The sequence below is a fragment of the Hibiscus syriacus genome, unplaced genomic scaffold (assembly GCF_006381635.1).
Source record: "Hibiscus syriacus cultivar Baekdansim isolate YM2019G1 unplaced genomic scaffold, ASM638163v2 tig00110956_pilon, whole genome shotgun sequence".
In the NCBI taxonomy this organism is placed as follows: domain Eukaryota; kingdom Viridiplantae; phylum Streptophyta; class Magnoliopsida; order Malvales; family Malvaceae; genus Hibiscus; species Hibiscus syriacus.
Window position 1 is genome coordinate 801117 of NW_024062932.1, and position 15487 is coordinate 816603.

At 35.6% G+C, this 15487-nt stretch overlaps 2 protein-coding genes and 1 pseudogene across 3 annotated transcripts; all 3 read right to left on the minus strand.

Annotated features, from left to right (window-relative positions):
* Positions 1–244: 244 nt before the first annotated feature.
* LOC120148382 lies at positions 245–6477 on the minus strand (annotated as a pseudogene).
* Positions 6407–9403, minus strand: LOC120148244 (la-related protein 1A-like). Its single transcript, XM_039161411.1, has 6 exons — positions 9145–9403; positions 8087–8633; positions 7708–7867; positions 7067–7157; positions 6831–6902; positions 6407–6667 (listed from the first exon to the last, which is right to left on the minus strand). The coding sequence occupies exons 1-6, from the start codon at positions 9346–9348 to the stop codon at positions 6479–6481; spliced, it is 1263 nt and encodes a 420-aa protein (XP_039017342.1). The 5' UTR covers positions 9349–9403; the 3' UTR covers positions 6407–6478.
* Positions 9404–12180: 2777 nt separating this feature from the next.
* Positions 12181–14793, minus strand: LOC120148243 (UBP1-associated protein 2A-like). 2 transcript variants are annotated; one of them, XM_039161410.1, is made up of 2 exons: positions 13172–14793; positions 12181–12498 (listed from the first exon to the last, which is right to left on the minus strand). In XM_039161410.1, the coding sequence occupies exon 1, from the start codon at positions 14684–14686 to the stop codon at positions 13187–13189; it is 1500 nt and encodes a 499-aa protein (XP_039017341.1). In that variant the 5' UTR covers positions 14687–14793; the 3' UTR covers positions 12181–12498; positions 13172–13186. The 2 variants fall into 2 exon arrangements, with proteins under 2 accessions (XP_039017341.1, XP_039017340.1); XM_039161409.1 differs by having other exon boundaries at positions 13184–14792.
* Between the last annotated feature and the right edge of the window lie 694 nt (positions 14794–15487).

Below are 15487 nucleotides of genomic sequence, written 5' to 3' on the forward strand. Positions count from 1 at the left end.
TACTTGAATTTTACGGGTGACCGACTTACGAGTACCCTTCTCTTACAGGCCAGGTCATAGGCCAAACTTTTGTGACCCGAAAATTCCGGGTACCATGTATTTAAGGTACCCGAAATTACGAGTACCCAAATTTAAACACCCATAGTTTATAATATTAAGCATCTGGATCGATCAAAAAATAATTTAGACACTTTTTTGGGAAATGAAATATAATTGGAGCACTTATTTTGGTATTAATTTTATTTTATTGACCATGTTCCCGTATGTAATGGGGGTAAGGGGGAAACTTCATGAATTTAGCAGAAACTGCAGTTGACGCACTCTTACCTTCAAACTTCTGTCATTTTCACCACACTTCACATGCCTTTCCTCGCAGGTGCCCGATGTTCCGGTCTACGGCTCATCATCTTGCGATCGAGAGGCCAGTATGCGTACGGTTCGAGTTTATCCTTCCTCTTTGCATCCCCACCAGCATTTTTGCTATCATACTCGCTTCCGGTGTACGCACATCCCGATTCCGATGTTTTCCGTCGCTTCTGGTTGTTGTTCCTCGAAGCGCCAACCGAGATATGACTTTGCGCTTCATTTCTCATATCCGAATCAGCATCAGATGCCGTGGCCTTCTTTGGTTTCTTTCCCTCGTGAATTATCAAGCGCCCATCAGGGTCGAACTCCAGTTCGCCATCAAAATCTTGCTTCCGCTTGAGGTTTGAAGATGATTGAAGAGCAGATCTTATTTTATGCCGATCGAATAATTCTAGTGGCTCGTCTTCCAACTGATCGAGCAAGTCCTCCGGCAAGCTCTTATCCGCTCTCCGCGTTTTCTTGGACCTATATCGAAAGGCAAACACAAAGACAAGGAACTAAGACGGCGAGCGTATGCTCTACATCAGACGAACAGGGACCAAGGGTCTACTGACCGCAGTGAAGCTGCTTTAAATTTCAACTTCGACGAGGCTTCGCTCTTTTGGCCAGAAGCCACCTCCACATCACTATCATCATCAAAATCAGAGAATATTTTTGTATGATTCCATCTGCTAACCCTGCACATTCAGAAGATAATAAGACTCGGAAAACAGTAATAGAAGGTTTATCATGGCCGGTGGCCACAGGTTTTCAGACACGAGCAAATCAAAGCTGATCAATATATCTGTAAACGACCATATCGAAGCAGCAAAGCAAGGTGAGAAACCTGGACGTAGTCGCCTTCGATAGATGAGATTTACTTTCCACGGAACCAGCAGCCTGTTTCTTCTCTTTCCTCTCCTCGATCTGTAACTAAGAATGAGGAGCAACATCCTTCAAAATGAAGCCTTAGCCTTTTATATGTATATAAAAAAATCAAAACAACGTTCCTCGACTAACCTTTCGTATGTTAGTAAGGAACTTCATGTGTTCTTCAGGTATCACAGCCTTTACAGCATCGATACCACATTTCCTGACGAGCATTTCCAGAAGAAGCTTTACCTGAAATAAGAATAGATGCATCGACAAATATATGAACACATAAAACCTAATAATATTATCGCAACAAACAGTTGCGTAAGGAATATAAAGTCGGTTATCCTGCTATCGAGTTTTAATGCTGAATACGAATCAAACTTTGCAATTGTCATGTTTTCAAAGAAACTAAAGAATGGTAGATGAAGAGGAACACAAACCTTAGCTTTAAAATGATTTTTGGTATCATCTTGCCACTTCAACAAACCTTCCACCAAGCTGGCCAAGTGTGCTTCCAAGCCTTCGGCTTTTGATTTAGCCACTAACACTTTCAATAGACCCAAATTAGTCTGCATCATAAGCAGTCGCGGACGTAAGCGATGCAATATGAAAGTACAAGTTAAGGAACATAACCATTAGCAAAAAATACATGTGTGAGAGAGAACAAACTTTAATAATTTCTCTGTTCTTTCTTCGAAGAAGAAGAGATGTGGAAGGAAGCAACCTGTAAGCAGAAGAAACAAGATCTGAGAACTCATAAGCCAACCGGGCCAAGCCTTTCACTGCAGCACTAACCATATGAGCAGTTTCTCCAGCCAAAACCTGTAGCAACCTGTAATCATGAATAAGAAACGGGTTAAATATCTTCAGAATAAGAATCAAACCGGATGTACATGTAAAACTTACAAACACTTATTGAAGTTAGAGAGATGGCAAACAGATTAATACCATATTAAACAGATGTTCCCTCTGTCCACTGCGTTCTTGGTCTCCATATTCATGGCCAATTTGGACAAGGACCTCATAAGCTCTATTTCTAGTTCTCTTATTAGCCTGCATAAATGTTGCATCATACAGAAGATATCAGAAAGCACGAATAGGAATTAATCCCATAAATGTTGTATCATACAGGAGTGCCCATACAGAAATAACATGCAATACTGTAATTTTTACTTCCAGCAGATCTCAAAAAATTCGACACACAATGGATAGAAGTTGACAAAATACCTCTTTCAAAGCAAGGATAATTTCAGTCAGGAAAGAACTAAGATCTCATGTTTCCTCAGGTTTGAATCCTCCTGTACAAAGAGGCATTAGTTAATCTTCTAAAAGAGATGGTTAGAATGATTGATTTAATCGCCTAGAAGCCATACACTTGTCCATAAGGGAGATGAAAGATTCAATTTAGTTTGTTAACCTTTGAGGCATATGTTATCAGATGATGCCAACAGTCGAGCCTGTGCCGTCTGGCAGAAAAGTGGAGTGAAGGCAGCACCTCAATCATAAGTTTAAGTAAATCTTCCAGTTTAGCAGATAGAAACCCATTTTGGTTCTAACCAGAAAACAAAAACATAAAGTGTGTAAATTGACAGAGTGAAATATTGAAAATTGCATACAAATGAAAATAAACATCTAAATGCACAGAGAAAAAAGAACAAAACTTAATAGCATTAGCATGAAAATGAGATACCCTCAGAATTATGGAAAGAACTTGTAAGCCTTCTTCTGAATCAAGCCATCCACATCCTGCAGATTTAAAAATACCATTTTCATCATAATAACTTAAACCCTCAAGCAAAAACAATACTTAGCCAAACAGGATAAGTGGAATTGTAAAACTAACCTGCAATGCAGGTTTTATTGCACTGAATAAGACGACTAATAATCGCTCATCTAAACCAGGCAAATGGGAAACTGCCAGGTCAAATAACCGTGCCCTGCAATTAATATCAACGGGAAAGAATACAATCATTAAGCACCATGGTACTGTCATGCCTATAAAACGTACAAATATTAAGAACTCTAGAGTTACCTTCGGAGAGATAATGAGCTTTTAGATGATGAGTCATCAACCTGCATAGAATTATTATTCTTTGATGCCTCAGCCTGTGTGACTCCCAAAAGGCTCAGCATGCATCATCCTCACATGCTATGGAAGCAAACTCCCCAATTGTGGACTGTAAAAGGAGAAAAAATCATTATGAAATTGGGAACATTAAAATGCAAGTATCTAAGGCTTCACTTGGTATGAATGATGAGAAATTTTTATGTGATGGTTTTGTTTATATTCACTTTACTACTTAATGGCTTAACCATTGGATGAAAACTTTTTCTACCTCCTATCCTCTCAACTTAGCAAAGGCTTGGGATAAAAGACATGACAAAACGGGATGGTGCACTTCATTGATAGGATAAGTACCTGCAAAGAACCACCCTCATCTACTGTATATTCCATGATCCTTGACAAAAGTGACAATAACTGTAGAGCAGATGCAGAAAGCACTTTCAATTTTTCCCTAGCAATCTCTGGGGTATAATGAGACATAGCTGGCAGTTGGGCAGGACTTAACTCAGCAACATCCAAATCATCTTTTCCTTCCTTAATTTTCTTATTCTGTTGAATTAGAATCTGCAAACTAGAGCATATTTTTCCACGTAGATCGTGTTCATCATGAAGGGCACTGCATATAGGACTTAGAAGTTCCTTGAAGCTTTTGGCAGTATCCAAAGGGTAATTACAAAAGGAGGGTAACAAGGACCACACTTTGTATACAAAACCATCTGCAATACTTGATGAGCGAATTCTTCCTTCTAGTTCTAGCCGCCAAGAGTACGGAGCAATTAAGAGGAGCTTAGAAAATTAAAAGAACCGTGTCAAAGAACAGGAATTTTACCTCCCGGGATCTCTGTTTCATTTCTCGAACCAGACCCAAAAGTGTCTCACTAAAGAAGCTCAAATGTGCACCTATAATATGCTGCTTCAGAATAGGGAATAGCCAATCATTAACATCTGAAAGGTCACGAGCCTCAAAATTCACTGGCAAAATTCCCAAAAATGTCTCAGGGCCCATCGCACCAAGAGCAGATCCAAGACATTCATGCAACTGCCAAAAAATTAGTCAGCCTATCCACAGTTGATTCCAACATCACGACATAAAAAAACAAAAATACAGGAAATGAAATTAAAAAATCAAAGTTTAAAAACATACCAATCATGACACAGTGCAAAATACAGAACGGTGAGATGACTGAGTAGGAGGAACATATACCTTCTTTTATTTTTTTTAGTCTTATTGGCCTTTGAAATTTTATATTAAGCACAGTTGTCAACGTTAACTACCATTTTATATATCATATCACAAGAGCTAAGTTTAATAACTGACCAATATATTAGCACAAGAAGAAGATAATGTTGGGGGGACCTGACCAAGAAAAAATAGCTTCTTCGTGTTCCGAACCCAGAATATCTATCTCAATAAAAAAAAAAAAAAAAAACTCGATAATCATATAGTAAGATCTTCTCAATTCTTCAATAATAGAAAGTAGCCAACTAAGAAAAAAAATTGAACCTTCGAGTGCGCTAAACACAATGAGAAGTTTAATCACACAGTTGTCAATTAAGAGAATAGACTTTTATGATTCCGGAGCTCAACAAACAGGCGTTAAATGTTATGCTAACTGGAGAAGTTTCGTTTGCAGAGACCGATAGAGCCAACAATGATAATGAATCCAGCAATGCCTCAGCTGAAACATCTACAATCGGATAAGTACACACTGCATTCAAACTATCTGTTACTCGCCTAGTAACAAAAGGTTGCCGAAGTTCCAATAATGTTTTATAGTACTTGAGAATAGTATTCATGTATTTCATCGATATAAGAGGAAGAGAGTCCTTAAGAGCATCTAAAACTAGAGAACTTCCTGAGCTCCTTTCGCCCCTTCACTCGAATTTGCATTTGAACCACCAGCGAGAAAAAGAAACCTCTCAAACATGTTCGATATAGCTTCGCTAGCAGATGCCAGAACCGGCATCCCTCGGAAGCTTTGTAAAACATCACGGATACACGTGATTGCCTTCTTACCTATTTTGAAAATTAGTTGCATATAATTAAGCATATGAAGCACAGTTCGATTGAATTCAACATATTTGGATTCAACAAAGGGAAAATAAAAGTAACTCGTCTGGGGACAAAGTCGGACCAAATACTTATCTAAAAAATTTGGGGAAGGCAAAAGTCCAATTTTACTTAAATTTAAACTAATAACGACCTAAAATGATATTAAAACAAATGCATGTTGAAAGAAAGCAAAGAAAATAGTAGTTTCAATTAAGAATACAAATAAAAGCGAAGCAAAACCAGAGAATTTAAGTAGAGTGAATTGTCCTCTTAAATTCGTTAACTTTTTTTAAAAAATAAAAAAGAATAATAAATTTCTACAAATTTACGAGCAGCAAAAATAATATAGTTAACTTGTAAGTTTTTCTTAAGAAAGAGTATTGTCCCTCTTGAATCAAGTTTATACAAATGTTTGAGCTTCACAACCTAGAAGAATCACATTGTTCATGTAAATGAACCATAAATGTAATACCCGAGATATAACAACGATATAGAAATGTTAAAAAATTCAATGGAACATTAACATAGAAATGTTTGTGTGTGTTCATACAGGAAATAAAAATTTCTTGACCTCAACAATATACAAAACGTGCCTATTAAGTTAAAAAAAATCCACCTATTAAGTAGTGCTGAATGGTCCTTAGATTTTTTTGCTCAAACTCGTCATCCAGCATAAATGTGTAAAATCATTTCACACTTTCTGTTGTCACATTTAATAAGTCCACACTTTCAGTTCTGAGAATTTAGTGTGGAAATTTAGTGTAAAATCAATTTACGCTTTCTACAGAAAACAAACAACTGCACAAATTTGATTCAACGACGAGAAACAAGCATTTTCTAGTGGAAATCCCCACTTGAACAGGAAATTAATTTCTAATTCTCACACTGAATTCTCACTCTCAGATGTGGGTCAATCACAAATGTGTAAGGTTCACATCTAAGAATTTATAGCATAAATGTGCGAACCTTACAGGAACAATTACTTGTGATTAATCCACGTTTGAGAATCAAAAATTAATTACCTGTTCAAGTCGGGATTTCCATTGGAAAATGTTTTGTTTCTCGTCGCTGAATAGAACTTTGCAGTTGCATGTTTTCTGTAGGATTTTCCTCTGAATCTTGTTCCAGTTCCCACCATACTAAGGAAATCTAACATTTTCTTTGGAGGTGTTCCATGAATTATCTTCTTTCACACCACAATTTCCACCAGAATCAGTAACATTCTCTACAAGTTGGTCATTAGTGGGCAGAAAATTAGATGACAATATTGTTTTCGAATTAGCGGGAAGCCACTTGGACCAGTCATCATATCTCCGTATCTTATCACCCTACAACAATAATTATTAAAGTAAACACAAGTCCATTAGTGCTAGGAAACAGTTATCACTATCCAATGTAACCACAACAATTATACCATAAAATAACTTGCATACATTCTATCCAAAATCAAATTTTAAATAGCGACACCCAAGAGAGAGAGAAAAGTCTAACCTGCACTTCTATAGTAGAAGAAGTCAGTAGTGCATCAAGAATGAGTTGTATGTTGGTACTCATCCTCTTAACCTGCGATTGTTAAACCACAAATGCTTTAAACCAATACTTCTCAAGATGTAGATAAAATCATAAAGAAAGATTATTAAAAAATCTAATTCAATTAATTAATAATGTAACAACCATGGATAAAGCAAAAATTTATGCAATACTACCATTGGTGTTAAGTAGCATACCCTTTTAAAATCTGCAATTTTGGATATTGAAACCCAACCTAAATCATCCATCAACGAAATCAAGTAACGATCATTTTTAAGATTTTCATCACTGCAAAATAAAGACTTGATATCAATAAATAATACAAACATACACACATTATATATAAAATTGCAAAAGCAAATCAATTCATGACATTCAATTAGTATAAACAATCAAAAGTTCGTATTTGACTTCCCAATAGACGTGCCAGTTACAGTACCCAAGAAATTCATGCCAAAAAGCTAAAATGTGATTTTCCATCAAAACTCACAATTGCATGCAATCAATACATTTTGCAGGTTAACAAAATTCTAAAATGGATAGTATACCATCAATTTCTGATAAGATAGCTAAATTTTAAATCACCCCATAAATAACATGTGTAGACACAAACAGACTCATATATGAAAAGTTCTACATAAAGGATGGATCAATCATTTTCACCAACCAAGAGATAAATAAAAAAATACCCAAAAATGCAATCAATACGATACATGGACGGAGAAGGTGTAGTATAGAATTTAGCAGTGCAGCTAGCAGTAAAGCAAGAAAAAGTAAAACACGTAAGAAACCATATAAGAAAAATTATTAAATAAATAAGAATGGAAAGAATCCTTACCTGAAATAATACTCGATTTGTTTCACTATATTGGTCCTCAAAATTGCAATCTCTGGAGGAAACATGGCAGCCCTTGGATTCATAGGGTATGGAACAAAGGGTGGAGGATGAGGTCCCCTTACAGAGCCCGGGGGAGCAATAGGAACATAATATACAGACCCTAGAAGATATACATAAGTCATTTCAAACAGATTTCATTTATCAAAGGCATAGTATAAACGAAGAGCTCAAACAAGAAGGCAGTATAAGCTGGGTGACTGAAATGCAGGCCAAACCTTGCCAATGGACATAATTAGGGAAACTTAACAAAGTAAGATGTGATAAAACATACTGAAGTATTTTGAATGAAGGCACATTGTTGCAGGGATTGATATATTACCAGGGAAATTTGGACCAACTACGACCCCTGGAGCTGGGCCAAAGAATGGAGGTCTCACAAAAGGTCTAGGACCAATACCCTGCTGCATGGTATTATGTTCTCTAGGATTAAATGTTCGTTGATGATTCCATCCAGGATTAAAATGCCCACCAGTTTCTTGCATGTTGGGCTTTCCATTAGAGAAGTTGGCAGGATATGCATTAAAATCTCCTCGTGGAGGCCACATATTTCTGCTGGCATTAATACCTTGTTCAGGGGGACCAAAGGCATGCTTTGTTGCCTCAGAACCAGATTTTACAAACTGAAGTTCTACACCAGGATAAGGTCCCGGGACATGGTGGTTAGCATACCCAGTAACATGTGGTGGAGGTGCCATGGCATGCAAAACAGGTGGCATTGATGGTTCATGATAAGGTGAGGGTACAGGAAATCGAGGTCCAGCATTAGGATTGCGCTTAGAGCCTAACTTGTGATGCCTTGCTGATGGATATCTATGAGAAGCATTGGTGTTTCCAGACCCATTTGGTTTTTGCTGCCCAGCAGCTCCCTGCAAGACCCAAAAAATTTGGTAAGTACTTCAATTGAAATATACTGAGACAACAATATTATTCATTTTTCTTATCTTCTTTCTTACATATTTGGGTAAAACCATAAAACACAGAAAAGTAAATTACCAACAATCAAATAAATCCCAACTCAACAGGATCCAGATTCAGAGATGACTAAATTATGTGGGGATTTTCTCAAAGAAATTACATTCCGTAAAGGCCCATTAACAATTTTCATCTGAGTTTATATTCCAATTCCTCTTGTTGTTTCAAAATAAGGCCTACCATATTCGTTTTAGCATTCGACAGAGGAAAACAGAAGCAACGAATAGAAACCAGAAAAGCAATACATCAATGGCTCTCAACATACATAAGTCGTCCCTTGGAGATTAATTTTAGTAAAAGCAGCTCAGATTACACCTAAATATTTTCAACTTTAAACAAAACGTGATTGACCACCTATTGAAGAAAAATAACCAAACCAGAATAAAAAAAAGGGCAATGGCTAACCTGCTCAATTGATGGAACTCGAGCAGACTCATCAGCAACGACGGAAGGGTTGTCGGGAATTTGTTGGGTCCCACCAAGGTCAGGCCAAGATTCGGTCCCCATAACATGAGCATCAGCCACTTTCTGAGAGTCAATCACCGGAGTCTTCCACGGTGACTTGACCTCCTTACGATCACCGGCTGCTTCATTCTCAACCATCGCCATGATCTCTCGCCAGCCGCCAAACGAACACAATGACTCCAAAGAAGAATTCTGTTAGTGATAATAAAATAGGACTAAATTATATATTTAGTGGGTTTTATGACTGAATTGGATCTCTAATTGTCAAAAACCCTAAACGCTGTTTATAATGACTCGGACTATTTATAGTTCTTTATTTATATATTTAAATTCTATTTTAATAGAGTTCTGTTTCAATTAAGATTAAGCTGTATCTACAAAAACGGATTTCTTTTAAGGGAAACTTTTATCAGTTTAGGTTTTATATTTTTATTTATATTAGTTTATAGATTTAATATTAAAAAATTAATTACTTGATATGTTAAATATACTAAAATTTATTTTTGAAATAGATACAAACCACAAGTTTCTGAAGAAAAAAATATTATATTCGTTTACTAAGCCATGTAATGTCATATCAAATTTTTAATTTAACGTAATTTATAATAAATATTTTTTAAAGATAAATATATATAATAATAATAAATTGTTTAGGATAGATAATTGAACATAAATAAAATTTTAAGATAAACACTATCGATAAAATAAATAATTAATATAATTAATATAAATTTTAAGATAAACACATGTTCATCTCGGAAAAGCCTTACATCTACCGCCAAATATATGAACATTAGTTTAACTAAAAAGAAGCTAATAAAAAATTAAAACTTGAATTATTATTATTATAAAATATTCACTTTTATGGAATGAACCAAAAATTAGTATAAAATATTGAAAATAACTAAAACATAATGTTTAAAAAATTAATTGTGACTCAAATACATAGTTGTATTGATTTTTTTTATTAATTTGAGTAAGTACAAAGTAGTATATGTTCAAAGATAACACTTAATCATTTATGATTCAACATTAAACGTTTACACTCCTGGTATATCTGGTGTTTGAACCCAAGACCACCACAAGAAATAACAACAATTCTTTTATCACCAACGTTGTTTGATTTGTACAAACGTATCAAAATTTAAATAAAATAAATCATGGAAAATATATTAAACGTAACGTAATTAAAATATTAACAAAATAATCTATGATTTTAATCGTTATGAATAACAATACAAAATATGGCAAATAACAGAAATAATACATATATGAAAATGTCATAATTAATAAAATAAAATAAGATAAAATAAAAATACATAAAAAATTATATATATATATATATATATATATATATATATATATATATACATATACTTGATACATGTTATAATGTCTGAATCTTGTTCAAATATATTTCATTATTTGTCTGATTAAGTTTTATGATAATTAAATTCTATAATAATTATTTAAATATATATTATTTATATTTACGCATACTTTTTTTATTAAATAATCACGTAAATTTGTATGCATATATACTTCTAAAAAGTTACTACTACTTACCTCATAGCTTTGGTAACATGAATTTCTTGATCGAAAGATAATCCCTTTTTATTTTGAATTAAACCATCCTAATCCTGCAGGTTCTTTAGTGTTCAATTTAATCATCTAATTATCATTTTAATTCAATTTTAGTTATCTAATTAAGTTTTTCCAAAATCATAATTAATAATTCATTTTAAATTTATTTTATTTTGATAACTCATAGGCCACAGACAAAAAGTTATCAATGATAATAATATGTCATCATAAAACAATGTTAGTTCATTATTAAAAAAAATAAAAATATTACTTTAATGGTCTTATAAATTTTTTAATAACAAATGACTAGAATAACATTAGTGATAATTTTTATAAGAATAGTGGTTAAATAACCAAAATCTAAATTACAGGTAAGTAACTGAACACATAGTTTACCCTTAAAAGTATAGATTTATTTATTGAAATTGTAAAATTCAAAACTAAAACTTAAAGGATCAAATAACTTAGTTAACTCAAAATTTACTATTTTTTTTATTTTTCCAAATCAAGTTGAACTTTAAGAGAGAGTGACCAATTCATTGTCCAGCCCACAACGCTGCTTTTTCAGTATTCATGTTTTACATGCATGAAGAGCAATGATCAGAAGCTGCAATTTCAGATAGGCAGCAAGGCAATCGGGATATGAGGGCATTTGTGGACAACATATTATGCCTCCAGATGGAATACATTCTTCGGGATTCACTTTTCCTGCTGTCCCATCCCATCAACACAACTACTTGCATATTCCTGCTCCATCAATCCAAGTCCCTCAAACAAGATTAGGGACATTCACAAACATATAAATGAACAACTGGTTATCATATGCAAAACATCTATAACCTCCCAAGTCAAGTTGATTCCATCTCCCCCATCACAAACAACTCAGGGAAACAATAAATGGTGTCATTCAACACAAAGAAGCTATTTCACCAGTCATCGAACACCAACAACTCCATTTGTACCCCTCCCTAAGGCAAAGGTTATCCACCAATGAGAGACACACAAGGACAGGGGGAAAGGGCTGGAAGGTTAGTAGAAGCTGGTGGCACTTCTGTTAAGAATACATTAAGCGTGTAAGCAGCAGGCAGGACTACATAGCCATCGTACCTGCAGTTTGGAATCTCATTTCATCCGATATTTGTAGTTAAATGACTCCATCATCTGTAATGCTAAAGAACATATCACGAAAGTAACAGCACATTAATCCATTCTATATGTAGTTAATCTGGGGAACCATACACGAGGAAACAATTCCATCAAATTAATAAGGTAAAGCAAGTTTATAAAACCACTAGTCGTCAAGAAAATTTAACAATACCCAGAAGAGGAAAAAAAGGCTGCCTCACATTAAAATAAATTAATAAGAAACAGTCACCATAAAACATCAATTGATTTAAGAAAAAAATACGAAAATGTTAATTGTTTGAGCATCACTGTTGAAAACCTTAAAAGGCACTCTGTCCACTGCCAGGAAACTCTACCTGTTCCCCAACAATTTTCAAGAAACAAATCTTCAAGCCGAAATAGTACATCTTTTTTAAAATAAGCGAAGGGGAAACTACTAAAATAGAAACGAAAATACAGGTTTGAGATCATTGATCTTTATAGTAGGCATTTTTGGTTACAAATTTAAAGACCACGTTTGCATGAGTTCCTGAACTTCAGAATCACCAGTCGAAAACAAAATGATTGATGCATCTATGAGAGAATCTGCACAATGAATAAAATCATAAAAATCAACTTTCAAAAACTAAAGATTTACGGAAAAGGATCCATGAGAAAGATGAAATGAATTTCCATACCTTTGGCAAAACCAAATACGATTTTTGTTAACAAAATTTAACCCACTAAAATTTAAGTTTGGAAATTAGAAAAAAAGAGATGAAAGAAAGTGTCTCATATGTTTAGGAATGAGGTAACTAAAATTACAAATAAAATTTAACAAAATATAAATAGTTATAAATTTTTGCTAATAGGCCATATGTATCATCAGAACTCAACAAACCAGCCAGCTTGTAAAACTAGTATTCAATAATTAACTTCAAAGTAAAACATACTAAGTGCCGTTGTCTTTCAGAGCCAACAGCTAAATACTGTTGACATTTGCAACAAATTTCATGTGCATAAAAAACTTAAAGCAAACATGAAACATGTACTACTCATTTCTACTAAATTCTTTTTCCGCTTCGCAATAAACAAACCTGACCCTACACAAAGCCGTCCCCATACTGTGAGATCATTTTTGGTTACGCAGTAAAAGTGTAAAACATGTAACTCAATTAGATTTGTTTTCTCATTTGTGAGGTCTATCATGCATAAAGACAAGGCAAATGCAATGCTAAAAGAAAAAAAAATTAATAAACCACAAAACAAATCTGGTTACCTTAGGGCTTACCCACTATCCCATGTAAGGAGCACCACCACCGGGCTGGTTCCTACCAGCACCGCCCTGCCCCGTCGGTGGGTTCTGATACCCACCCTGTACTCCCATCTGGTTCCCGTAGCCTCCTGTAACCTGACCCCCATAACCTGCAGCAGGTGCTCCCTGGTTCACAGGGGCACCACCAAGCCCTCCTAGCAGATTACCGAGCCCAAAACCAGAACTTTGAGAAGCAAGCAACGCAGTCAAAGCCTGTCCAAGCACTGGGTTTAAAGCTGGAGCAGTAAGAGCCACCCCAGGGTTCAACCCAGCAGCAGCAACTCCAGGGTTGAACCCCACTCCCACTGCAGCAGGCCCAGACGGAGCCATCAAATGACCGGTCTCTGATCCACTAGAAGAGTACTTCCCCTTCTTAGCATGATGGTAACGAGACTGATTCTGATGTTGCCCTTGCTGGTGCTGCTGGTACGGCTGATGATGCCCAGAAGAAGCACCTCCTGCATAACCACCTTTAGTCGGTTTTGGCCCATCAATGGCCTTCTGGCAATGCAAAACATGGCCTTCAAAATTCTTGTGTGGCTCTTCTAAGGCCTTCCTTGCACTCTCAACCGACCTGTATACAAAAAGAGCAAACCCTTTCGGTTTCCCTGTATGCTTATCAAGCCCCAACGGACCTTCCTCAATTTCCCCAAACTGTTTAAAAAACTCAAGCAACTTCTCGGGGTCCATTTCAGTAGAAACGTTACTAACAAAAATCTTTCTCTGAGTATACTCAGACACAGGCGGCGCAGTTGGGGGAGGTGCTGGAACCGGCCCTTGCGAAGCCAACTGACAAGAAGTAGTTCTATTCCCAATCTTCTTCTGAGGCTGTTTCAAAGCCCGACGAGCTCCACTCCGATTTTTAAAGAGAATAAAAGCATAACCCTTGGATTTCCCAGAAACCCTATCGGTAACCGCTTTGCATTCTTCGATTTCCCCATACCTAGAAAACTCGGCGGTGAGGGTTTCAGCAGTGGTATCCCAACTGAGACCGTGAACGAAGATCTTCCGTTGAGACGGGTCCACATCGGCAAGCTCACGAACCGAAGATATGAACTCTGGGTGCTTTTCGACAGCTTTCCTAATAAGCGTAATCAATTGATCTTTCCCAAACGGTTGTAGAAGTGTCTCGAACGGCTCGTCGTCCAATTCCTCTTCTTGACTCGTTCCTTTCGATACTCCGTTTCCATCTAGGGTTTGGTTTTCCTCTTCTTCTTCTTCGTCGTCCTCCTCGTTCTCGTCTTCCTCCTCGTCCTCATCCAGCTCCACTTCCTCTTCTTCTTCAACCTCCTCTTCTACTTCTTCTTCAACTTCCTCCTCAACTTCCTGGGGTTGTTCCTCTTCTACTTTAGGTTTCGGATCTTCGGGTATGTATTCTTGATGTTGCTGTTTCTCTTCTTCTTCTTCGATTGGTTGAGGATCTGCTGTTGTTTTAGTGGGTTCGACCGCAGAAGATCGTTGCTTTCTCTTCTTAGCCATGGAGAAAATGAAGATTCGAAAGATTGATTTGTCGGGGGGAGACAGAAATAGGGTTTCTGGGAAAACAACGGATCTGAGGTATCACTTATCTGATCTGCCTCGTTATTGAGTTTGATTTAAGGGTCGGATCTAAGCCTGTGTTTTCTAACCGAACCCAATGAATGATGGACCGGGCTTCCTTTCGTAATCCCTTTAATATGATTCTTTTCTTTTCAAATATATTTTAGGTTTAATATAAAAATAAATATTTAAATTATATATTTTTTAAATAATTAAATATTTTTTTATTAATTCAGGCGTTTAAACTTTAATGTTATAAATATTACTAATTTTAAAGATCATTAAATTTTTTTGTTAAATAACATCTGACACATTTATATTTTTTTAAATTTTTTTATTTTTCAAAATAAAACCACAAATGATCATTTTTAAAAAAACTATTAAAAAAAGCTTTAACCTAAAATCCTTAATTTTAAACCTAATTTTCCTATGTTATTTCTGGTCATCTTTGACCATTATTTCTATTGCCGAATATCACTTATCAATCATCATCTTTTATCATCTCAAACCTCTAAATATATAAACTTCTAAATTTTAAACTCTAAATTTAGTGGGTGAGGATTTGAATTTATTCCTAGGGAGGAGGGAGGTAGGGGTGTTCATTCGGTTAATTCGGTGGTCGAACCGATCGAACTATCATTTTCGAATTAATCGAATTTTTTTTTTAACCGTTAACCGAACCGAACTTTTTTTCGAAAATATTAACCGAATCGAATAAATTTCGGTTAATTCGGTTAATTT

Excerpts from the sequence above, each read along its gene's own strand:
- LOC120148244 (XM_039161411.1), bottom strand. The coding sequence starts at position 9,348 with ATGGCGATGGTTGAGAATGAAGCAGCCGGTGATCGTAAGGAGGTCAAG. Across the intron at positions 6,903-7,066 it reads AAATTGCAGATTTTAAAAGG|GTTAAGAGGATGAGTACCAA; the intron begins GTATGCTACTTA and ends TAACAATCGCAG. Across the intron at positions 6,668-6,830 it reads CTTCTACTATAGAAGTGCAG|GGTGATAAGATACGGAGATA; the intron begins GTTAGACTTTTC and ends TTATTGTTGTAG.
- LOC120148243 (XM_039161410.1), bottom strand. The coding sequence starts at position 14,686 with ATGGCTAAGAAGAGAAAGCAACGATCTTCTGCGGTCGAACCCACTAAA.